Genomic DNA, 27,505 nt, shown 5'->3' with positions numbered 1-27,505 from the left:
GAGAGGACAGGAACTCCACAAGGAGAGCAACAGAACCAAAAAATCTGAGCACAGGGGTCGTTCCTGAGACTGATACTCCAACCAAGGACTATGCATGGAGATAACCTAAGACCCCTGCACAGATGTAGCCCATGGCAGTTCAATATCCAAGTGGGTTCCATTGTAATAGGAACAGGGACTGTCTCTGACATGAACTGAATGGGCTGCTCTTTTATTACCTCCCCTTGAGGGGGAAGCAGCATTACCAGGCCACAGAAGAAGACAATGCAGCCACTCGTGATGAGACCTAATTGACTAGAGTCAGAAGGAAGGAAAAGAAGACCTCCCCTATCAGTGGACTTGGGGAGGGCCATGCATGCAGAGGGTGGAGGAAGGAAGGGATTGGAATGGGAGGAGGGGAGGAACCACAGGGGGCATACAAAGTGAATAAAGTGTAATTAATAAAGAATTAAAAATGTGCATACATGTTTATTTCTAAAGAAAGTACTTCTTTATCTAAATTTGGCAGTCTCCTAGGAAACAAATAATGGTCTTGGTTTGAAGTTATGCTGATAATTTGTTCTTAGATCCTTTCCTATAGGACACAGAGGCACAGATCCTCCATTACATCACAGACGGTAAATTCTCATATTGAGCTGCATGTCATATATAGCCAGGTTTACAACAGTTCGGACAAGTGAGCTGTATGCAGTAAGGGATAGAAGTGGTAATTTCATGCACCTTCCTTTAAAAATAAATTAATCAAAATGTTATCTCTAGGATGACAGAAAAGTCAGTCATGTATTTTATGTTAGAATGAAACGAGTAGAGATGGTACAACCATACTCTTTATTTACCGGGATAGATGCTGAAATATGAAAGTGCTCATTTACCAGGAATCTTCACATACAACTGAGGAAAACTTTTAAGCCAATAAAAGGCTAGTCTTTTAATTTTTAATATAAAGATAATTGTACACTATTACAGAGATGTGGTAATGATACAACAATAGAAAATATTTTAATTTTATGTGATATTCATAATATTCAGCAAAAATAAATGCAATTGCGTTTATTAGACTGACGACATCATCTCATAGTATAATTTATGTTTTTATCCCTTTCAATATATATTGTGAGAATGCGGATATTTATAATTGTTGAAGAGAGCTAATCAATGCTTTCAAATAAGGAGATTTAATAGTATTACATTATTAATTATATTATTATATTAGAGATAAATAAATATGAAGATGCTTAATATTTTTTCAAACCAAAGCTGGTTTGGCACATAAAATTTCTCTATCTAAGGCTGCTTCATCTACCTAGAGTGCTCTGTCTCAAGTGTTCAATTCTTTTAGAGGTCCAAATGCTCAGATATGCCCTTCTGTGAATTCCTAAGATAACAAAGAAAAGGACATCTATTCTCGGTTGTTCTTTCTTTTTCATGTTTATTTCATATTTGTGCTGTTTTTAATGAATAATTTAGGCTTCAGAGATTACAAATAATTATTTATTATCATTGATGCAAAACACATGATGTATGTAAAAAACATTTTCTACCTAAAATGTTTAAGTTATTTCATTATGATGATTTTAACAGCACCTAGTAGAAAACTTTTCCCTAGAGATGTCATGAATTATTCATAGTAGAAACGCTCTCCAATCTGACTTAAAATTAAATTTTGAGTAAAATCTTGCATAAAATCTTTTATGAAATAGAGTAATTTTAGAATGATGACTTCTAAAAATAACCTTTCTTAGTTTGTACCCTGCAGAAAATTTAAGTCAGAAAGTTTTTTAATGTTTGATCTTATTTCAAACATATTTCTCAGTAGACATAAGATTATTGGTATGTTTCAATATTCTAATGATACTGTGTATACTATCTAAAATGTGTGTTCATCTGATTCTTATCATGTGTTGTGCTTAAATCTTAGTATGGTTTTATGTGTTTTTTTCCTTTTGATCATGCTCTCTTGAAACATATTGACACCTTTGTTTGTCCACTGAGCATTGAGCAGATGTGCATTAGTGACATGGCCATGGTGTTTTTAAAGGGTATCCACACTGTACATTTGTGTTAGAAATTACCTACCACAATATTAAACTTATTTTCCATGACTTAGTTCACATGAGTTATAAAAGTAAATATTTTAGGCTTATTTGTCATTCATAACTATTTGTCATTCTCTTCATTGCATGATTTTCTTAACATGTGTGAAGATACATATATAAAAATATATGTTCTTATAATAATTTATATTTTTATAAATTATAAATATTTATCAGTATATCTTACACCAGTATATCCTCTTTTAAAACCATAGAAATATGAAAAAGTGTACATTGCTCTCCAAATAAAACTGTACTGAAAAAGAATTAACATCTGGAGTGTCCAAGAGATGCATGATTTGGAATCCACATAAGAAAAACAACTGATCTCACCTGTGTTTGTTACATGGAAATATCAAAAAAGAATGATATCATTAGCCATAAGCCAAAATCAAAAACAGTCGGTTAGTTTGAGATTTGTTGGTTTGAATGAAATAAGCTCAATATAACAACTCTAGTTACCAACACAGAGATGTGCTATTAAAGCCAGATATAATAGTTCATATGTCTTCTTAATTCTACTGAACAATTTAAAAGTTTAATTGGGAAAATTACATGCCTTCTTAATTTGCTTATAGTGTACAGAACATATTTTAGAAGCTTTAAGACTATTCTAATTATTTACATATGAATTTTATTTGTGATGCTTATAAGAACATAAACGTAATAAAAGGATATATCAGGGATTAATGTTGAATAAGATATTTTAGAAATATAAGGTATTTTCTCTTCATATATGTCATGAGACAAAAAACAGTAGTGGGCAATCATACTAAAGACAGGGTTTTTATGTGAGTTGATTTAACCAATAACTCAGTTTACAGCTTTTGTTCCACCATAGTAGAATACATTTTACAATATTAAGGTATTTAAAATTTTGAAGTTTTTTCTTTTTTTAGAGATCTTCTATATGTGAACCCTTAAATCATTAGTTTTAGGGTTACTAAGGATGCAAGAACCTCCTATAAATATTGTATCATTTTTATTTTATAAGAATTTATAAACATTTAATTTTAAAATTTTGAAATGAAATATAAAAAATTTGAAATTGTGAAATATGGGTACTTGACCAATCCACATAAAGTATCGGAAAGATGGCCTTGGAGGAACATACTGAGGAGCTATAGTTCAAGTGATGGGCAGGCCTCCTGTAAGTTTGTACAGGCAAAGAAACATGTTGGAAAGGCAAAGGACTTGCACAGGGAATAAACTCCAAGATGATATTTTAAAATAGTCTTACACTCTTTAAACTTCTCAAAATAGAATTTTCTAGGAAGAGAAAGGAACAACTTTTAAAATTAGCTTTCTGTTTTGTTGTTGTTTTTGCTTTATTTATTTATTTTTTTCTGTAGACTTGATAGAACAAGAAAAAAAAAAAAAGAAGAAAAACCAGTCAGCAGAGATTGTGTTCATTTTGCTGGGACTGACCGATGACCCTCAGCTAAAAATCCTGATTTTCCTGTTTCTGTTTTTTAATTATACCTTGAGCGTGATGGGGAACTTAGTGATCATCCTCCTCACCCTGCTGGATCCCCACCTCAAGACTCCAATGTATTTCTTCCTCCGGAATTTTTCCTTCTTGGAAATTGCATTCACCACAGTCTGCATTCCCAGGTTCTTGATGAGCATCCTCACAGGAGACAGAACAATCGCCTACAGTGCTTGTGCAGCTCAGTTATTCTTTTTCTTCTTAATAGGAGTCACTGAATTCTACCTCCTGGCTGCCATGTCCTATGATCGCTATGTAGCCATCTGCAGACCACTGCACTACCCCATCATCATGAACAGCAAAGTGTGCCACCTGCTGGTCCTCAGCTCCTGGGTGACTGGGTTCTTATCCATCTTCCCCCCTTTGATGTTGGGACTGAAGCTGGAATTCTGTGCTTCAAAAACTGTTGATCACTTCCTATGTGACATTTCTCCTGTCCTGCAGCTGTCTTGTACAGACACACGTTTCATAGAATGGATGGCTTTTGTCATAGCTGTAATGACACTTGTCATTACCTTGATCTTAGTGATCCTCTCCTAAACACTCATCATCAAAACCATCCTAAAGTTCCCTTCTGCTCAACAACGGGGAAAGGCCTTTTCCACCTCCTCCTCACACATGGTTGTGGTCTCCATTACTTATGGAAGCTGTATCTTTATGTACATGAAAACATCAGCCAAGGAAAGAGTGACTTTAACTAAAGGTGTGGCTGTGCTCAACACTTCTGTGGCCCCTTTGCTTAACCCTTTTATCTACACCCTAAGGAACCAGCAGGTGAAGGATGCTTTTGAGCAGGTGCTTCACAGACTGTGTTCTCAAAGCAGTGAATTAAGATTTAGGTATAAATAGCAAGCTGTTGGGACATGACTGAAAAAAAAGAAAATTATTGTCAAATATATCTACAATGGCCCATGATATTATTCTGCTTTACTTCTTAAATCATAGTAAGTATTCTAATTGCTCTATGTTCATTTTTCAGGATAGATATTCTGAAATACTAGTTTTCTTTAGTCCACAATGTACAATTCTATCTTCTTGGAAATGTCTTTTCTCATATGTAAAAGTTCATTTACTAAATGTATTGTACAAATAAATATTCTTAGGCATTCTGAGTTAATTCTATGTGTGTATTAATTGCAAAGCATTTTATTTGTAGCTTATTATTTTGCATTGCTAAAATGTAGACAAGCACAGAGCATGAAATTAATCTGTAATGTAATGGATGTTGTCATGGAAAATACCTGAGTTAATCTAAACATTAAATTAGTCTTGTAGAAGGAAACATCCACATGATGAACCTTGTGAGATAAATAAAGAAAATAAGATTGACAGGCATGGTGGTGAGAAGTGTGAAGCATGGAAATGAATAAGATGTTTCTCCTCTAGATTTATAATAACTAAGAATTAGTTGTCAGAATAATTAGGCCATTTTGTCAATAGCATCAATGCAAAAATAATACAGCTTGATTGTCAAAAAATTAAAGATCTTATATTCTAGAGCCAAATTTTAGTGATCATGGCCTAGAAACAGGTTTATCTTACATATAGTCCCATACTCCTATTCAAAACAGTCTTATAAAGTACTTTCTTTTAGTAACAGAACAAAGAAAATCATAAATCATGATATTTCTTAAATATGTTGGTGAAAGCATTAGGAAAGTGAGTTATAGAAAGGTGGGAAGTTTTTCCTACAGGCTTCAAATATTATCTAATAACTGTCTTAGCTTTTGGTTACAGAAGCTATTGATCTATTAAATTAATTGATTCAAAAGGTTTTTTTTTCTGTTGTTTTTGAATTTTTTCATTTAGTTTTCCAAGATGGTTTCTTTGTGTAGGCTTGGTTGTCCTGGATTCACTTTGTAGACCAGGTTGGCCTCAAACTCACAGAGATATGCCTTCCTCTGCCTCCCTAAGTGCTGGGATTATATGTGTGTGCCACTGTGCCCAGTTGAATTTTTAACTATTTTCATCCTTTTATTGAAATAAGGTATCTTTCTCACATAAAACATTCTGATTACAGTTTCCCTCTTTCTACTCCTCCCATTTTCTACACATCTTCCTTCCTATTCATGTCCACCCCCGTTCTGTCTCATTAGAAAGAAATAGGTTTCCAAAGGGTAATAACAAATATAATAAGATAATATAAAAACTAACACATAATAACAGGACAAAACAACAACAAAAACAATAAAAAAAAGTGTCCAAGAAAAAATTTGCAAGAAACAGAGATAGATGCAGAGACCTAGTCATTCAAACACTCAGGAATCCCATAAAAAACAAAAAAACAAAAACAAAACAAAAAAACCCCACTAAACTGGAAGCCATATGCATTTCAAAAGATTTCTTTTTTATCTAGTAGTCACAGGATTCTATTTCTGACAAGTAGGCAAGAAATTTCTCTTCATGGGGTTAAAATATCAGAGATAAGGTAGTTAGCATCTATATCTTCAGAATTTCAACCTTCCCCCATCACTGAATTTCATATCTGTCTATTATCCTTTAGGCACACAGCTTCTTTCCAGGAATTCTCATTGACAGTAAAAATAGTTTGACTCCAGGCTCTGATGTTAATTACACTTATTTCTTCATAGTTATGAATCTCAGAACTGAAAATAATTGTGAAAAGAGAAAACACATACTTTTATACCTCTGATTGAAGAAATTTTTATTTTTAAATTGAAATTTTCTAAATAATTCAGCTTCTGTTATTTTCACAAAATTACTGATATATCTGTCATATAAAACAGCATACAATTATTTTACTCTAAATACACTAGAAAAACATTCATACAAAAAAAACTACAAGAAACACAATAGTTTGAATATTTTCCTTAATCTTTTTCTTCTACCATTATAATTTTTAAAGTGCATACACAAAGTAATGGCTTTTATTATGTCATTCTTATACATATGTGTAATTATAGTTTTTCATAATTAATCTCCACACTGCTCACCCATGCTCTTCCAAGTCTCCCTCATCTTCACAAATAGTCAGCCCTTTGTCTTAGTTAGGGCTTCTATTTCTTGAATAAGAGCACCATGACCAAAATGCAGGGGGGGGGCAGGTATTTTACTTCTGTTTCCACAGCACTAATCATCAGTGAAGAAAGTCAGGACAGGAACTCAAACAGGACAGGATCCTGGAGGAAGGAGTTGGTAGAGAAGCCATGGAGAGATGCTCCTTTCTTGCTTGTTTCCAATTGCTTTCTCAGCCTCATTTTTGATAGAACCCAGGACCACCAACCCAGGGATGGCACCACCCAAAATGGGTTGGCCGCTCCCACATTGATCACTGAGGAAATGCCTTCCAGCTGGATCTCATGGAGGCATTTCCTCAACTAAGGCTCCTTCCTTTCTGATGACTTCATCTTAGTTACGTTTGGTTTGGGGAGGTAGAGAAGAGACACTTCATATCCAGAGTGATGAACTAATATGACATCCATGGAGAGTTTTCATGGTTTGAGAATCATCTACATTTGTGATAAGATTATTAGCACTCAGGCATTACTGAAAATCACTGCCGTTTCCCATTTATATCACTTGCACTCCCAGCAGGGGTGTTGACACACAAAACCGTTGTGCCTAGATCATGATACCCCAAAAGACCACCAGGAGTCGAGTCTGTTGCAAAACACAAGAGGGTTTATTCAGTACAAGCTCTTGCCCAAGTCGTAAGCTCCCTGTTGAAGCAGGAGAGAAATGTGGACCCGAGGTCTCAGGGAACAGGGTTTTTAAAGGGCAAAACCTCTAGTGGAGAGTTCCCAAGCCTTCGTGTCACATGATTGAGTAAGGGAGGTTGATTTTTTAAATGATTGATCTACTTTAGGTGTCAAGACCATGATGGTCCTGGCCCAGCCACCTGGAGTATATCTGATCATGAGCAACGCCTGGAATGTCCTGTTGTGTGCTGATTTGGCTATTGCTAGGGAGGGGGAGCAATTAACACATCTTGTGGTTTTTCTTAGAAGGAGGGCTACATGATATGGTCACAAGCTAGGGGCTGTTTGAGTGTGGAACTAGGGCCCACCTGGGCGGGTTGCCAGACAAGGGTATCTCTCAAGTGTAAGCCTGGTTACTGTCTGCAGCAGGGCGGGTCTGTCTCGTCTTGCCCACTCCTTTGTCTAAATATCAGGACATAGTTACACTCAAATCAAAGCAAAAGGAAACTCCAACAGTCCAGTGTCTGGGATCCAGTGAGGACCTTCTGGACTCCTCCAAAGACTGAGGCTACTTCTCATGTTCTTTCCTCTGTAGCACACTCAGCTTGTCTTCTAGGTTCAGCCTGGCTCCACTCCACTGCTGCTGCTGTGTGTGTCTCTGTGCTTGAACTCTGCCCAAATTTTGGCCATGGGATACTCAGTTAATAAATTGTAATAAATAAAGAAATAAATTTAAAAAGTCAAAGCCAGAGTGCAGGGAATCTTATGAAAGAAAGGGGAAGATAGAAAGATCTGGAAGGGATAGGGGCTCCTCAAGAAGAGCAACAGAACCAAAACATCTGGGCCCAGGGATCTTTTAGACTGATACTCCAACCAAAGACCATGCTTGGATATAACCTAGAATCCCCGCTCAGATGTAGTCCATGGCAGCTCAGTATCCAGGAGGGTTCCCTAGTAAGGGGGAACAGGGACTGTCTCTGACATGAACTCAATGGCTGGCTCTTTGATCACCTCTCTCTGATGGGGGAGCAGCCTTACCAGGCCACAGAGGAGGACAATGAAACCAGTCCTGAAGAGACCTGATAGGCTAGGGTCAGATGGAGTGGGGGGAGGACCTCCCCTATCAGTGGACTTGGAGAGAGGAATGGAATGAGATGAGGGAGGGTGGGTGGAATTGGGAGGAAAGGAGGGGGAGGGCCACAGCTGGGATATAATGTGAATAAACTGTAATTAATATTAATTTTTTTTAAATATTTAAAAAGCCTATTTAAAAAGTCAAAGCCTATTTGATGTTTTATATGGTTTTGAAAAATTTACTTCTATGATTTTACTTAAAATATTTTCTGTGGTCTTGACATGAATTCTTTCAACATTTTCTTTGCCTATATTTGTACATTTTTATTTTAATTTTTTCCAAATAGCCTACATGCTCCATTCCATGATTTCTTTTGTTTTTCTTTAATTGATTGACCAAACTTCTTTACTTCAGTTTTATTTGTGTGTTGACAAATAATTTTAATATGCAGACTAGAAAGAAACACTACATAGACTATAGATATCATTTACTTTTTATATTAAATTTTTATTTTTATAATCAGTTACAGTTTATTTACTTTGTGTCCAGCTTTAGCCCCCTCCCTCATTCCCTCCCAATCCCACTCTCCCTCCCTCATCTCCTCCCTGCCCCTCTTTAAATCCACTGATAGGGGAGGTCCTCCTCCCCTTCCATCTGACCCTAGCTTATCAGGTCTCTTCAGGACAGGGACTGTCTCTGACATGAACTCAATGGCTGGCTCTTTGATCACCTCCCCCTCCTCTGTGACCTCAATGTCCTCCTCTGTGGCCTACCAAGGCTGCTCCTCCTTTGGGGCAGGGGGCGTCAAAGAGCCAACCATTGAGTTCCTGTCAGAAACTGTCCCTGTTCCTCTTACTAGGGTACCCACTTGGATTCTGAGCTGCCGTGGTTGTTTTAAGTCCTAATTTTCTCTCTTCCATCTCACTCATACAGTTAGAGAGTGTTTCTTCTGAACTTCTTACTAGACTGATTGAAATATTCAAGTTCTAGTTCAGTTTTGCTTTTATTCAGTAGCTTTTTTGTTTGTTGAATTCTAGTATCATTTTAATTATCTTTTTTATTTCATATGTTGTGCTCTTTTAGTCTTCATTCCAGTGCTTATTTATGTTTGCTTTGTGTTCTTGAATATATTTATAATTGCTTCAAAATTATCATTTTGAATGCTATTTATTCTAGCCTTTTTTGTGGACCATTACTGTGAGATTAACACATTTTAGAGAAGGAGTGTTGTATATTTTTTTAATTGTTTGTGTTTTACAACAGGGTGTGAGTTTCAGAAGCTAGGTTCTTGGTTGTGTCTTTTGGCATAGGTTCCATATTTTTGAATGGGTGTTTGCATCTATTTGTTGTAACTTTAGCTTGACAGGTTGGAATAAACTGGAAGGTACTTCAAGCTGTACTCAGAGGCCACTGAATACCTCCTGGGTACTGGGGCACACAGCTCCAACCTCTGGCCTTCTGACACCTTGGAGCCATGGAAACAGTCTTCAACAACACTCCAAAGCTTAACCTGTCACCTGAAATCAATGAAAAGACAAGGCTGCCCACTGTCTCCATATCTCTTCACTACAGTACTTGACGTCCTAGCCAGAGAAATAAGAGAACTAAAGGAGATCAAGGGATACACATTGAAAAAAAAAGAAGTCAAAGTATCACTATTTGCAGATGATATGATATTTTACATGAGTGACCCTAAAAAATTATACCAGGGAACTCCTACAGCTGATAATCACCTCCAGCAAGTGACTAGATAAAAAAGAACTAAAAAAAATCTGAAGCCCTCTTGTATACAAAAGACAAAAGTGCTGAGAAAGAAATTAGGGAAACAACACCCATCAAAATAGCCACAAAAAAAGCATAAAGTGTCTTGTTGTAACTCTAACCAAGCAAGTAAAAGACTTGTATAAAAAATTTCAAGTCTCTGAAGAAATAAATTAAAGTACATAACAGAAAATGGAGATCTCTCATGCTCATGGATCAGTATTTTACATAGTAAAAATGACCATGATACCAAAAGCAATCCACAGACTCAGTGCAGTTCCCATCAAAATACCGACACAATTCTTTACAGACTTGGAAAGAAAAATTCTCAACTTCATATGAAAAAACAAACAAAAACCACCAGAAAATCTAACACAATCCTGTGCAATAAAAGATCTTCTGGAGGTATCTCCATACCTGATATCAAGCTGTACTATAGAGCAACAATAAAAAATTGCATGGTATTGGCAAAAAAAAAAAAAAAAACAGACTGGTGGATCAATGGAATAAAATCAAAGACCCAGAAATAAACTCACACACCAATGGACACCTGATTTTTGACATAGATGCCAAAAGCACTCAACAGAAAAAAAAAAGACAGCATCTTCAACAAATAGTGCTGGTCTAACTACAGAAAATGTCTACATGTAGAAAAATGTAAATGTAAATGGACCCATATCTATCACCCTGCACAAAAGGAAAGTCCAAGTCGATCAATAACTCAACCTAAAACCAGACACACTAAATCTGTTGGAAGAAAAAATGAGGAAGAGCCTTGACCTCATTGGCACAGGAGACAACTTCCTGAACAGAACACCAACAGCACAGGCTCTAAGATCAACAATCAATAAATGAGACCTCATGACACTGAAAAACTTTTGTCAAGCAAAGGACACTGTCGTCAGAACATCTATAGTAGGGTGTGTGCTTTTCCTCCTGAACCCGGTATCCCAGAATAATGACTCATACGCCTCAAAAAATGACAGCCTACAGATTGGGAAAGGATCTTCACCAACCCTATATCTGATAGAAGGCTAATATCCAGAATATATAAAGAACTATAGAACTATAACACCAACAAACCAAACAATCCAATTGAAAATTGGGGTACACAGCTAAACAGAGAATTCTTATCAGAGCAATATTAAATGGCAGAGAAACACTTAAAGAAATGCTCAACATCTTTAGTCATCAGGGAAACGCAAATCAAAATGCCTCTGAGATTTCATCTTATACACCCATCAGAACGGCTAAGATCAAAAACTCAAGTGATAATACATGCTGGAGAAGATGTGTGGAAAGAGGAACCCACTTCCATTGCTGGTGGTAATGAAAACTTGTACAACTACTTTGGAAACCAATCTAGTGTTTTCTGGTAAATTGGGAACAGTGCGACCTCAAGATACAGCTATACCACTCCTGAGCATATATCTGAAAGATGCTCAACCATACAACAAGTATATTGGCACAACTATGTTCATAAGAGCTTTATTCATAATAGCCAAAAACTGGAAACAACCTAGATGTTCCTCAACTGAGGAATGGATACAGAAATTGTGGTTAATTTATACATTGGGATACTACTCAGCAACTAAAAACAAGGAAACCATGCAGTTTGCAGGCAAGTGTCTGGAACTATGATCATCCTGAGTGATGATGACCTATATCTAGAAAGACATACATGATATGTGCTTACTTGTAAGTGGATAATAACCATATAGTGCAGGATAACCATACTCCAATCCACAGACCCAAATAAGTCAAGTAAGAAGGAAGTCCTAAGGAAGGATACTTGAATCCCACTCAAAAGTGGAAATAAATGTTGAAAGTGAATGAAGAGAGGGAACTGGGTAGGAGAGGGTATGGGAACAAGGTGGGGATCAGATGTGGGTAGAGAAGCAGGGGTGGGTGGTGAGGGGGCAGAGAGAGAAGGAAAACCTAAGAAGGAGAACATCTCTGAGACAAGCTAGAAACCTGTAGCATTGTAGGCTCCTGGGAAGATATGTGGATGACTCCACCTGAGACTTTTAGCTGCAGAGGGACATAGAGAGTGAATGGGCCACTTCCTAGCCAGACAGGACTTCCAGAGGAAGAAGGGTGACACCAAACCACTCTCAAAACATTTGACCCAAAATCTACCTTGCCTACAGGATGTCAAGAATAAAGAAGGAGCAGAGAAAGAGGGATTGGCCAACCAATGACTGGCCCCACCTGAGACATAACCCATAGGAGAGAGCCAACCCCTGACACAATTAATGATACCCTGTTATGCTTGCAGATAGGAGTATAGCCTGACTGTCCTCTGAGAGGCTCCATTCAGCAGCAGAAGGAAACAGATGCTGAGGCCTACAGCCAAACATTAGAAGAAGCTCTAGGAGTCCTGTGGAAGTGATGGAGGAAAATAGAGGGACACAGAAGGTACAAGGGACCCCTCAAGAAGATCAACAGTGTCAACTAACCTAGCCCCATAAGGGCTCACAGAGACCGAAGCCCCAACCAAAGAGCAGGCATGGACTGGACCTAGACCTCCTACACATATGTAACTAATTGGCAGCTTGGTCCTCATGTGGGTCCCCTAGCAGCAAGGGGAGCATGGGTCGTATCTGACATTGACCCAGTTGCCTGCTTTTGGATGACTTTCCCTAGCTGGGCTGCCTTACCTGGCCTCAATAGAAGAGGGCGCATTAAGTCCTGATGTAGCTTGATGGGCCCAGGGTGGGTTTGTAAGGGGGGATTCTGAGGAGAAGAGGAGGGGAAGGGGAACATAGAGGGAGGGTGAGACTGGAAGGAGAGGAGGGTGGGAGCTGTGATTGGGATATAGAATGAATAAATTTATTTTAAAAAAAACACAGGAGCTGCATGCAAACTTGGATATGAGTGGTTGAATATTGCAGGAAGCTTAAATATACTTCTCAGTCTTAGGTTGCTCTGCCAGCAGCTCTATTTAATACATTTACCCATATTTTTCTTTTCATTCTTCCTCTGTCTGATGAAGAACTTCCTTGATCTGGGGCGAGAAGGAATTATAACATATATAACATAATAACATAGCTGAGTTTCAAATCAGGATGGTTAAACATGCCCTGGCTTTGACTCCAATGTCCATGTAAACTCTATTACTGAAAGCAGTTGCAAAATTGATTTCCCTAAGACAGTTTAAAAGCTCAAAATAAGAAAGACACACGTCATATATATTCACTCATAAGTGGATCTTGGCACATAATTTAAGATAAACATACTAAACTCTATACTCCTAAAGAAGCTAAACAATAAAGAAGACCCTAGGGAAGATGCTCAATCCTCATTGAGAAGGACAAGCGTGATAGACATTGGAAACAGGAGAAAACAGGGAACAGGATAGGAGCCTACCACAGAGGGCCTCCAAAAGGCTCTACTGATAGAGATATAGAAGCAGACGCTGAGACTCACAGCCAAACTTTGGGCAGAGTGAAGATAATCTTATGAAAGAAAGAGGAGATAGAAAGACCTGGAAGGGATGAAAGCTCTAAAATGAGATCAACAGAGCCATAAAAACTGAGCCCTGGAGGCCCTGAAGAGAATGACACCCCAACCAAGGACAATGCATGGAGAGAATCTAAAACTCCTGCTCAGATGTAGCCCACAGACTCAGTCTCCAAGGGGGGACCCTAATAAGGAGAGCAGGGACTTTCTCTGGCATGAACTCAGTGGCAGGCTCTCTGATCACCTCCCCCTGGTGGTTGCCAGTCCACAGAGGAAGACAATTCACCAGTCCTGAAGAGACCTGATAGGCTAGGGTCAAATAGAAGGGAGGAAGATCTCCCCTATCAGTGGGCTAAGGGAGGGGCATAGGGGGAGAAAAGGGAGGCAAGGTGGGATTAGGAGAAGACAAGGGAGGGAGCCACAGCTGGGATACAAATTGAATAAATTGTAATAAATGATAATAATAAAATAGGAAAAAAGAAAAATGATGTAAACTAAGTACTTGTTTATGAAAAATAAACCAATTTATTTTTTTTCAAAAATAATTTTTCATACATTTTCATTCCTCTCCACCAACTCCTCTTGGATCCTCCCCACCTGCTTTTCCCACCTCAATCCCTGCCAATAGCAAGTGGTCAGTCCTGAAACCATACGTACAAGTACCATTCTATATCCCTACAGGCACCGAAAAGTCAATTAAAGCAATTTTGTTTTAGAGATATATCTGTGACTGGCCATCCTACTGTCTCACTCTGTCAGGATTTTAGAGAACAGCCTCTTCTGGCCTTTTAAGCTCCTTTTATGGGGAGAGACAAAATACTAATAGTTGTAATTGTGTTTACAGGGTGAGAGAAATGGCTATTAATGATTGTTAGAAAAATACAATGCAAGAAAATAAGGATACACATAGTGTAAATGAAGTCAAATACAAAAGAAGCACATTGAATTAGATAACCAGAAAAAAATGGAAAATCTTCCAGTATAGAGATTAGATCTGGTAGATCATAGACCTGATGTTGTGGAAATAGCTACATTTGACAATGTAACTACTGATCAATACAATCCCTCCCAAAATACAAATAACATTCTCCATAGAATTAGGGGGAAAAAAATCCAAATTAAAACATGAAAGAGCCAAAAATATGATAGAGCAAGGACTCTGGGGTTCCAACCCTCATCAATTGTTCTATAAAATTCTATTTATATATGAGTGCAATTGCATTTAGGATTACACTAAACATAATACATGCATCCAGTATTCTAGTAACGGATATTTACATGGTATCTTGTCTTTTGTTGGAAGAAGACGATTTTTGTGTGCACTTATGGTTTTCTACATTAGGATATAATCACGCAAAACATTCTACCAACAAGAATTCCAAGGTAGGACTATACACATTGTAAGTACTGATGGACTTTGACTCATACAAAATATCTCTTTCTGTATCTCTTCTGGAATATTCTGGTTAAAAATACTGTTCTTCAAATCTGGGTTGATTTTTAAAAGGAATGATTCTCCAGCTATGGATAATCTGCAGTGCCCTGCTGTAACTGAAACTGAGAGGTTTTCTTGACGTAAAAGTCACCAACACTTCTACTTTTCCACAGAAAGTTCAGATTTTTAAAAGAAACGGAACAGACACGAAAGGTTCGTGGAATGTATGAGATGCAAGCTGAAGGAAGACTCTTGGGAAAACACAGGGCAGAATGTGACTGGAGGATTATGGGGGAATTAAATGAAAATGGGAAAGGGACTAATGAGAATCAAGAATAATGACATGTATGTGTGAAACTTCCATGATGAAGCCATTATTTGTGTAATAACATACAAAAATTTGAAAGTTACAGTGTAATGTACAGAAATATCTCTTACTGTTAAAAAAGACAACAGCAATTTATGAACAAAAAAAAATAATACAATATACCCAAAATTTCTTTTGGAAAATTTAAAATATGGAATATACTAAATTTTTTCTGTCTTCTGTCCTATCAAAACTACCTAATTTTAATATATATATAATGTATATATGTACTATATATATGAGATATATAAAATTGTATATATAATTTATATACATATAATATACATATATACGATTATATGTGTGGGTTTTTTAGTAAAGATATAGACAAAGTGTCGCATAGTCAATATTGTAGAGAATCGTATTGACTAATCTAAAATGTACTGTAAAGAAAATAGGGGTCAAGTGGGATATATGACGGCCGTTCTATGAGTCTTTATAGTACGACATGCCGTTGTATATGCAGTTATATCTCATGGATCTGTGTTAGTGTACATTTCATTTTTTAATTAAAACGTTCTCTTTTATAAGTTTTATTTTGTATATGAAAACACCAGTAACTGGTTTTATTATGGGATTTTCATGCTTACTTTGCATTTTTATCTTCCTTCTTACTTCTTTCCCAACCAACCTCAACTTTTTTTTCCCTTTTTTAGCCTCTTTCTTTTTTTGTCTTATATACTCTACTTTTATCTTTTGTGTCTTTAAAACTTCTTGTTTAGCCTCTCGTAGTAAACTTCCTAGTTCCTTGGCCTAGATTCACATTCACAGCCACATATGAAGACCTACCGATATATTGGGCGCATATATAAAAATTAAAATAGCACATACCTGAGAGCATTCAGTTTTTGCTTTTTCCCCAAGCCTGAGATACTTTATTCAATATAATAATTTGCAAATCAATTTATTTTTTAAAAAATTCACTATTTAATTTTTATTTATGGTTAAATTAAATTCCATTACATGACTGTATGATACATTCATCTGTTGATGGACAACTAAGCTGGTTTTATTTCCTTGGTGTTGTGAGTTGAGCAAAAATAACACGAATGTTCAAGTACTTCTTTGTAGGATTTAGAGTACCGGGGGCATTGTCCAGGAATTGTATGGTCTGGGTCATGTGCTGGTTTAATTTTAGTGTTTTGAGATATATTCATATTGATTTCGATAATGGATGCAACATGCTGCACTCTCACCAGAAGCAAATCAAGTTTGCTGACCTGAAAAGATGGTAAAATGCTTTCATTAACTGTTCATATTCTCTGTGCCCTTAAGATACACAGATGATTCCCCTTTCTCCACAACCTCTCCAGCATGTGTTATCACTTGAGTTTTCAATCTTAGCCATTCTGATGGGTGTAAGGTGAAATCTTAGGGTTGTTTTGATTTGCACTTCCCTGATGGCTAATGATGTTGAGCATTTCTTTAAGTGTTTCTCTGCCATTCGATGTTCCTCTATTGAGAATTCTCTGTTTAGCTCTGTTCCCCATTTTTTAATTGGATTACTTGATTTGTTGCTTTTTAACTTCTTTAGTTCTTTATATATACTGGGCATTAGTCCTCTGTCATATATAGGGTTGGGGAAGATCCTTTCCCAATCTGTAGGCTGTCGTTTTGTTCTGACAACAGTGTCCTTTTCAGTTTCATGAGGTCCCATTTATTGATTGTTGCTCTTAGAGTCTGTGCTGTTGGTGTTCTGTTCAGGAAGTTGTCTCCTGTGCCAATGAGTTCAAGACTCTTCCCCACTTTTTCCTTCTAAGCGGTTTAGAAGCCTCCTCCACTGCTGGTGGGAATGTAAACTTGTACAACCACTCTGGAAAGCAATCTGGCGCTTTCTCAGACAACAAGGAATAGCGCTTCCTCAAGATGCAGCTATACCACTCCTAGGCATATACCCCAAAGAGTCTCAAGTACACAATAAGGACATTTGCTCAACCATGTTTGTAGCAGCTTTATTTGTAATAGCCAAAAGCTGGAAACAGTATAGATGTCCCTCAGTGGAGGAATGGATGCAGAAATTGTGGTATATCTACACAACGGAGTATTATTCAGCAGTAAAAAACAAGGAAATCATGAAATTTGCAGGTAAATAGTGGGATCTGGAAAAGATCATCCTGAGTGAGCTATCCCAGAAGCAGAAAGATGCACACAGTATATACTCATTCATATAAATATAAAATATAGGATAAACCTGCTAAAATCTGTACACCTAAAGAAACTAATCAACAGGGAGGACTTTTGTTAAAATGCTCAATTCCTATCCAGAAATGCAAAGAGGATGGACATCAAAAGAAAGAGAAAAGAGGGAACAAGTCAGGAGCCTGACACAGAGGACCTCTGAAAGACTCTGCTCTGCAGACTATCAATGCAGATGGGGAGACTCATGGGCAACCTTTGGGCAGAGTTCATGGAATCTTATGAAAGAAGTAAGAAACAGTAAGATCTGGAGAGGACAGGAACTCCACAAGGAGAGCAACAGAACCAAAAAAATCTGAGCACAGGGGTCGTTCCTGAGACTGATACTCCAACCAAGGACTATGCATGGAGAAAACCTAAGACCCCTGCACAGATGTAGCCCACAGCAGTTCAATATCCAAGTGGGTTCCATTGTAATAGGAACAGGGACCATCTCTGACATGAACTGATTGGCCTGCTCTTTAATTACCTCCCCCCTGAGGGGGAAGCAGCATTACCAGGCCACAGAAGAAGACAATGTAGCCACTCCTGATGAGACCTAATTGACTAGGATCAGAAGGAAGGAAAAGAAGACCTCCCCTATCAATGGACTTGGGGAGGGCCATGCATGCAGAGGGTGGAGGAAGGGAGGGATTGGGACAGGAGGAGGGAGGGAACCACAGGGGGGATAGAAAGTGAATAAAGTGTAATTAATAAAGAATTAAAAAAAGATGTACAGATGAATAAAATAGATAGGCTACTCTCAGCAAAGCATTTTTGCAGAATACTTCACGCAGATTTAACCAATCCCAAAACAATTGAGAATAAATTATCTCCCAAGTGTAGAGTCCATTTGTTTATTAGGAAAATTAAGTTTGGCTGAAGGGAACACATCAGCTCATCAGTTCTCAGTGTGTTCATCTTCCTATATTGCTGTGGTTTACAAACCGGCATCTCATGACCACGTTACATCTCCTGAATTAACTTCTGCCTGCTTCCTTTCTCCAAGCCAGTCTCGGGGATTTATAGTGAGAACAGAAGGTAAAATGTCTTAGCCTTATTTAACATTAATTCTATACCTTTTGCAGAGAACTTTACAACGTTTTATCGCCCACTATTTCCTAGAGATTAAAGAATTATTGTGATTTAAGACAGAAGATTTTACGGTCATTTCCTAGCCATATTTATGCTCATATGGAGGGATTATAGAATTATAGAGAGAGGCAGTCAGATCTCCATGAGTTCAAAGCCAGTCTGGTCTACATAGTGAGTTACAGGCCATCCAGAGCTACATAGTGAGACCCTCCCAACATATATATGTATATATATAGAGAAAGCAGTTTATTTTACTTCTAAGTGAGACTACTCAACTCTTTCTGCATGATATATATAATATATAAATGCAAGGTTAACTAAATGCTAAAAATATGATATCTAAAGAATATCATATATTTCATATTTTTGAAAAAATTGATTTAATTTTTATTAATTACATTTGATTCACTTTGTATCCCAGCTGTAGCCCCGTCCTTCATTCCCTCCCAATCCCACCTTCCCTCCCTCTTCTCCTCCCATGTCCCTCCCCAAGTCCACTGATTGGGGAGGTCCTCCTCCCCTTCCCTCTGACCCTAACCTATCAGGTCTCCTCAGGAATGGCTGCAATGTCCTCCTCTGTGGCCTGGTAAGGATGCTTCCCTCTCAGGGAGAGGTCAGTGAGCCAGCCACTGAGCTCATGTCAGATACAGCCTCTGTTCCCCTTACTAGAGAACCCACTTGGAGACTGAGCTGTCATGAACTACATCTGTGCAGGGGTTCTAGGTTATCTCCATGCATTGGTTGGAGTATCAATCTCAGAAAAGACCCCTTTGCCCAGGTTCTTTGCTTCTGTTGCTCTCCTTGTAGAACCCCTGTCTCCTCCATGTCTATCTTCCCCTTCTTTCATAAGATTCCCTCAACTCTGCCCAAAGTTTAGCTATGAGTCTCAGCATCTGCTTTGATACCATGTTGGGTTGAAAAATTTAAGATTACATTTATAATAGGTATTACACATTTTTAATGTGTAGTTATAAAGTATAAGAAAAGAATGCTCTGTGTTTTAAATAATGTCTGTTATTTAAAACTTTATCAGGTTAAAAGAATTGGAGAGCTCAAATTATTATTTTAACATTTATTCTTAGTCATTGCACATTTAATATAGTTCAACAATTTCTCAAATGATAATAACAAGTTGGCCTTTGACCTACATGTTGGATGATAAATTTATGACAAATATATGTATGTTGTAAAGAATGACAATACTGATTTCAGAAATGTTACACTGAAGAGGAGAAATGCCCATTATCATTTTTAATAATTACCTCTTGCCAAGAAGTCCAGTTCCTGTTATAGAAAAGTAGCAGCACCACATAGTATTTGAGAACTTCTACCACAGACAATATGTTGTTTTCTAGTTATTAGTATTAAACAGGAGAGATAGAGTCTTATTATAAGATAGCTTATATCTTATAATTTCAATAAAGTAAATCTAACATTTTTATTTTTTCTGAATAGTCCTCAAGGAGGGAAGCAATGCCATATTTTTGCAAACAAGAAAACAGTTCCTTATGAGTTTTCTTTTGTTCTCAAAAAAGTAAGGGTAAAAACATAAGGTAAATATTAAAAAATTAATTTTAACTAAACTATCACATGAAATCATATGAATGCATCATTTATTAAATATTATTATGTTTCTATCTTCCAACTCTATTTTAGTTGCACTTATAACCAGCATTATAATAGCCCAGCATCTCTCTGGTGGTTGCAAGCACAGATATTTGTGGTTACATATAAAAAAGGATTTTGTAAGAATGAAAATTTTTACAATACTGTGCAAAGGAAATTTGTTCATTGAATTCTATCAGCAAATTCTGTAAGCTTCAAATGGCATCAGAATTGCCTTCAGATATTAGATATTTAAGCTCTACAAGCATACAGTTTCAGAAATCGGAATATAATATATGTGCTTTCCAAGAATATATTTCATGACAGCATTCAAATTACAGATAAAGTAAATAATTACTATGGAGGCAGTCTAAATTTCAAAGTTGTCTTACAAGTATAGAAATTTTGACTGTGAGCAGAGGATTCGTATAAAAAACATTAATAAGGGAGTTTTAAACATAGATCTATAAGTATATTTTCCTTTTCAATATAGTATGTGCATATGGTCTCCAGTTTAATAATAATGAACAAATACTGATTTTGATCTGCATGCTTTGATGATAAATTTAAATATATGTATTTATAAAAAAGACAATACTGATTATCAAAATGTGAGATGAAAAATGTCAAATACAAATGTTGTAATTCTTACAGGGAAAGGAAGTCATTTCATCATTTTGTTGGAGATGGTAATATCAATATATAAAAATTTCAATTCCACCCCATTCAATGAATTCTTTGATATCTTTTGTATTAACATATTTTATTGAAAGAGAAATTCAGTATGAAAAACCATACTATAACTACAGAGTTTGTGCTTTTGGGAATAACAGACAACAGAGAGCTTCAGGTAGTAATTTTCATCTTTTTATTAATAACTTACATATTAAGCATCACTGGAAACCTAACCATCATCATCCTCACTTTGCTAGACTCTCACTTAAAGACTCCTATGTATTTTTTCCTCAGGAATTTCTCTTTCGTAGAAATCATGTTCACAAGTGTTTCTGTCCCCAGATATTTGGGGTCAATAATTACTCAAGTCAAGACCATTTCCTATAACAACTGTTTGGCTCAACTATTTTTCTTCATCTCCATGGGAGTGTCTGAGTTCTTTCTTCTAACTGCCATGTCCTATGACCGCTATGTCGCCATCTGCAAGCCGCTGCACTACACTGTCATCATGAGCCAGAAAGTTTGCACCCTTCTTGCCCTCACCTCATGGCTGGCAGGATTTCTGACAGTCTTCCCACCATTTATGCTGGTCTTAAAGTTAGATTTCTGTGCCTCTAATATCATCGATCACTTTTTCTGTGACTATTTTCCCCTCTTACAACTGTCTTGTTCAGATACTTGGCTCCTAGAGGTGATTGGTTTCTATGTTGCTCTGGTCACTCTATTGTTCACTTTGGCATTGGTGATTTTATCTTACATGTACATTATTAGGACTATTTTAAGAATTCCATCCACCAGCCTGATGAAGAAGGCTTTCTCTACCTGTTCCTCTCACATGCTTGTCATCTCCATAACTTATGGAAGCTGCATATTTATCTATGTGAGGCCTTCTGCAGAAGAAAGGACATCACTGACCAAAACAGTAGCTGTTCTCAGCACTTCCATTGCTCCTATGTTGAACCCTTTTATTTATACCTTGAGGAACCAGCAGGTAAAACAAGCCTTCAAAGTCTTGGTTCACAAAATAGTTTTTCACAAAAGCAAATGGAAAAGAAAATGTGTTAATGTAAAGAGATGCCATTGCAAACATTCAATAAAATTTAATTAAAAATTTCAATCCTTTATTATTCTCCATTGACCCCATAGAATCCTTCTCAATGCCATGTTCTCTCTCACTAACTCACTCTTGTACTTGCTTTCTGAAGCCCAGGCTAGCCTGAGTCATTATTTCTTGCACCTCGTTTTCCAAAGTAGCTAAGATCACAGACTTGACCACACTTTTCAGTGTGGCTGAAAATTCTGTGCCAAAGGGTTAGCTCTGAAAACATATATACAAATAACATCCCATGGATTGAACAAGTTATATTTTGGAACACATACCCATGCAAACACACACACACACACACACACACACACATGCATACACACACATGCACAAACTAACAATTACTGAAAAAGAGACTGAATTTTAATGAGAGTGGAAAGGGTATATCAAAGGTTTTGGAGGCGGAAAAGGAAAGAGAAATGTGATTATATTATAATCATAATTTAAAAAAATTTAAAGTATGAATAAAATTCTGAATAGAAAACTAATTATTGTAAAATATAAAGAACTTTGTTGGTTGTTCTTTTTAAATTTAATTTATTTCTATATTTATTTATTATAATTTATTCATTTTGTATCCCTGTTGCAGCCCCCTTCCTTGTCTCTTCCCAGCCCCACCCACCCTTCTTCTTCTCCCCCCTATGCCCTTTCTCTAGTCCCCTGATAGGGGAGGACCTCCTCCCCTTCTATCTGACCCTATCCTATCAGGTCTCATCAAGGCTGGCTGCATCATCTTCCTCTATGGCCTGGCAAGGCTGCACCCCCCAGGGGGAGGTGATCAAAGAGCCAGCCCCTGAATTCATGTCAGAGACAGCCCCTGTACCCCTTACTAGAAAACCCACTTGGAAACTGAGCAGCCTCTGGGCTTCTTTTCAACAGGGGGTCTAGGTCCTCTCCGTGATATATATATAATATCACATTTCTGGCACTAGTGTTTTCATATAGCTTCTGGGATCAAAAACCCAAGTGATAACACATGCTGTAGAGGATGATGAGAAAGGGGAACTCACCTCCATTTGCTGGTGGGAGGGCAAACTTGTACAACCAGTGTGGAAATCAATCTAGTGCTTTCTCAGAAAATAAAGAATAGTGCTTCTTCAAGATCCAGCTATACCACTCCTGTTATATATCTCCTGGTATATACCACTCCTGGGTATATATCTGAAAGATACTAAACCATACAACACGAACATTTGCCCAACTACATTCATAACAGCTTTATTCATAATGGTGAAAATCTGGAATCAACCTAGATGTCTCTCAACTGAAAAAATGGATACAGAAATTGTGGTACATTTACACAATGGTAATACTACTTAGCAATTAAAAACAAGGTAACCATGAAATTTGCAGGCAAATGGTGGGAACTAGAAAAGATCATCCTGAGTGAGATAATCCAGAAGCAAAAAGACACAGGATAGACATCGGAAGTAGGAGAAGGCAGGGAACAAGACAGGAGCCTTCCACAGACGACATCTGAAAGACTCAGACCACCAGGCATCGAAGGAGATACTGAGACTCATAGCCAAACTTTGGGCAGAGTGCTGGAATCCTTATGGAAGAAGAGGGAGATAGAAAGATCTGGAGGGTACAGGAGCTTCACAAGGAGAGCAACAGAGCCAAAAGCCATAGCCCAGAGATTTCTGCAGAGACTGATACTCCAACCAAGGACCATGCAAGCAAGCCAGCAAGCAAGAAAGGTGACTTGGAGTTGGTGGATCATTAGATAGGGAAGACTTGAGAAGAGTAGGGAAAATGAAAACCATGATTACACTATATTGTGTAAAAAATTTTAAAATTAAAAAAAGAAAAATAAAATAAACAAGCAAAAGAGTGTGAGAAATATTCTTCCCCCACTAGTACCAAATGGCCATGCAATACCAAATGGTCATCTCTGAAAACATATATACAAGTAACATTATACAGACTGGACAAATGATATTTATGTATTTAGGAATATATAAACGTATATTCTGATATACATATAAGAATATTACAACAACTAATAAAAAGGGGCCATAAATTTGCAAAAGAATAAGTAAGGGTATATGGCTGGGTTTGGAGAGAGGAAACAGAGGGGGCAAACCATGTAATCATATTATAATCTCAAAAACTGAAAAGAATGATTTTAAAATTAAATAAAAACTATACAAAATAAGCAATTAAAAACTCCTATTCATGTTCTTCAATGTCTTTGACAGAATTTGCTAAATTCTTGTACAATATTATTGGACCTTAAAAAACAACACAACATTGGCCTAACAGTACATTGATGGCCTCCTCAAAGAAGTTTGTCCTAATGTGTTGACACACAAGTTATAACATTAATTCATTGTCATTGAAAAAATGAGTGAACAGAGAAAAGAAGCATAAAGTATAAGGAGCATTAATGTAATCAAAAATTCTTAAAGGTAGGCAAATTTTAAACTATTTGAAAAATCAGCATGATTTCCCTTTTTTTATTTATTACAATTTATTCACTTTGTATCCCAGCTGTAGGTCCCTCTCTCATGCCCTCCAAATCCTGCCCTCCTTCCCTCTTCTCCTCTCATGCCCCTTCCCCAGTCCACTGATAGGGGAGGTTCCTCTCCCCTTCTATCTGACCTTAGCCTATTAGGTCTCATCAGGACTGATTTTCTTTTTTATGAGTGTCCTTACTCTGTTTCACTGGCCACTGTTCCCCAAGCTTCTTTTTGCAGTTCTGATACTAATGCATTATGTTTGATATTCCCTTGTGTTTTGTCTACATTCCTGTGCTGGCAATTTTGATTCACTGAATTGATCCCTTGAGCCAATTACAGAGCAAATAGATAAAACTTTAAGTACTCCATGCAATATAAAATATATTAACAACCATGATTATTTTAAAATAACTTCTAAAACTGTTTCTATTTCTACCTTCACTCTTTCTTGTTTCTTGGCACTCAAAGGAATAAACCAATTTTGGATAAAATGAGAAAACATAGATGAAAATATTTACAGTGAATCCCAAACTGGTACCTAGGGAAAGGAATTTTTAAAGAAATAGCAGTGGATGTTGCAGCCATCCGTCTCAGAGTTCTGAGACGCTGTGTGGAAATCACAGGTAATATGCTGTCAAGACTGAGAATTTGTTCATTTTAATTTAAATGGAGTATACATAAGGGAGTCTACAGTTTATTGGTATGTAACTTAAATATATCTCCATGAAGTATTATTTATTACTTTTCTAACATTTCTGTGAAATTTATCCTTTCAAGTCACTGTTTGCATCTCTATTAGCATTATTCATAATGGATCAGAGTTTATATTTTATTTTCAAAAACACTTATAGATGTGTTAGTATTTATGAAATTACTAAATGTGACTTGATAGTCTTTCTTTCCTTTAGTTATCATATATATATATATATATATATATATATATATATATATATATATATACAACTATTAATGCTGAAAATTGAGCCTGTCCATTATTATTGAAATGAATTTATGCACTCTATTGGTATTTTCCTGGAAAGAATCACATAAATAGCTGTGAAAACAATAAAAAGATAATTTAGTAAAAATAAGTCTAGTTAATCAGTAAGTTCTGATTAACTTAGAATTAACTCTAAATAAAGTATTCTCAAAAGAATACTTGTGGCATGATCCAGACCCTGTAGTGTGAGTATATTCATATAAGAATATTTTTATTGTTTATTTATTTAGGTATTTAAATCTTTTCTTAATAATATTTTTTATCATATTCTTCCCCTCTCCCTGCTCATCCCAAGTCCTCTCTATCTCCCTACTTATTCAACTTCATGTATTTAAAGTATGTTTTTTTCCAATTTGAAATTTGAAGCTGAGCTAGATATTATTCACACCTTGAATTAAATAATTATTCTTTCCTAGCCTCCATTCACCAAAATTTGAACTACTTAAAATTTAAATTTTTAAAGAATGAAGACAATGTGATCAATAAAATATGTTTGAAGATGTGTTCTCTGTAATTTTTCTAATAATTTCTATCTAATGAGCTTGACTGAAGAAAAAAACGGATACATGTAGAAAAATTTGAGAAAAAAATATAGTCTTTCAAAGTCAATGTATCATGGAGGAAAATAATCATGCAGGGCATCATGCAATATTACTAATAATATTCAAACACCCTTACGTAAAGTAAAATCAACTAGTCAAATTCCCCAATGTGTCTCTCAAAAGGGTATCTATCCTTTAACCCTTAAGTCTAATAAAGCCTTCAATATAGTTTACCCCATGAGTATTATATAAATTTCCCATACTTTATTTAGTTTATTGCAAGAGTCATTGTTGTTATTTATTTTATTGTAGATACTAGGAAGGGCATGATTTGAGACTATTTTTGAGACATAATGAAAACTGGAAGATTAATTCAGTAATCATACTGAAGAAATATATCACTGTTAATTTTTATTTTGAATTGTTTAAGTAATTCATCTCAGACTCTTTAGAAGGCAAGTATGAAGTAAATTGATGAAATGGGTGGAAGGAAAGGAAATGGTAACAGTCTAACTTCTAGGCTGGAGAGATGGCTCTGTGGGTAAGAGCACTGGGTGTTCTTCCAGAAGTTCAATTCCCAGCAGCCTCATGGTGGCTCACAACCTTCTATAACGAGATCTGGTGCCCTCTCTGGCATGCAGGCGCACATGCAGACAGAGTACTCATATAAAAAATTATAAATAAATAAATCTTTAAATAAATAAACTAACTCATTTAATATTCTGAGATAAAGAATAAAGAGATGAGTTAAATACGTGGACATGGTTTTTATTCTCAAATGAAATACATTCTTGAAATTAATAGTCTATAAATCCATGACTTTTATACATTTGTATCAAACCCATTTAGTTGATTAATATAATCCATTGAGCTTTTATGTTTTTTTACTTAAAATATATTAAAACAATCTTAGACTTAAAACAAACCACATTGTCTTTTCCTTAAGCTTGTTCTTTTTTAATCTTTGAAGACTGTACAGAAATGTTAATGGAGGGGAGGAATGTTCCCATTTCTCAATACCTGCTAAGACATTTCTTTACAACTCTTCCTGTACTTCTACCCAGCTCTGATCCATAGGAAAAAGTGAGTAATTACATTGCTACATGTAAATGTTCAAATTAAAGTACATAGAAGAAAAGTAGACATAACTTTACCTGGAGCTGGAGAACTTAGAGAAAAGAGCAGGAACCACAAAGGTAAACATCAACAAGAGAATACAAGAGACGGAAGAGAGACTCTCGGTGCTGAAGATACACTTGCAGATACTGATACTTCCTCTCAGAGAAAAAGTAAAATCGGAAAAGTCCCAAACACAAAACATCCAAGAAATCAAGGACGCCATGAAAAGGCAAAATCTAAGAATAATGGAAATTGATGAAAAAAGAAGAGTCCAGGCTTTAAAAGAGGGTAAAATGCAACATATTGATAGATTTTCATACCCAAAATAGAATGAATCTAATGTACATTTACATATTCTTAATTCTAAAAAGTACATTTATTCATCA

The 27,505-nt window shown here is 36.4% G+C and overlaps 2 protein-coding genes across 2 annotated transcripts; both read left to right on the top strand.

The window, feature by feature from the left end:
* Positions 1-3,228: 3,228 nt before the first annotated feature.
* LOC129665681 (olfactory receptor 6C6-like) lies at positions 3,229-4,431 on the top strand. The gene is given in 2 exon segments (XM_055592489.1): positions 3,229-3,243; positions 3,475-4,431. Coding segments are annotated over 2 exon segments (972 nt in total).
* Positions 4,432-20,982: 16,551 nt separating this feature from the next.
* LOC129665680 (olfactory receptor 6C3-like) lies at positions 20,983-21,999 on the top strand. The gene has a single exon (XM_055592488.1). The coding sequence runs from the start codon at positions 21,001-21,003 to the stop codon at positions 21,997-21,999; it is 999 nt and encodes a 332-aa protein (XP_055448463.1). The 5' UTR covers positions 20,983-21,000.
* Positions 22,000-27,505: the final 5,506 nt, after the last annotated feature.

The sequence above is a fragment of the Psammomys obesus genome, unplaced genomic scaffold (assembly GCF_907164565.1).
Source record: "Psammomys obesus unplaced genomic scaffold, mPsaObe1.curated_primary_1811, whole genome shotgun sequence".
Taxonomy (NCBI): domain Eukaryota; kingdom Metazoa; phylum Chordata; class Mammalia; order Rodentia; family Muridae; genus Psammomys; species Psammomys obesus.
The sequence above is the reverse complement of the archived record's forward strand: the minus strand, read 5'-3'. Positions and strand labels throughout refer to the sequence as shown.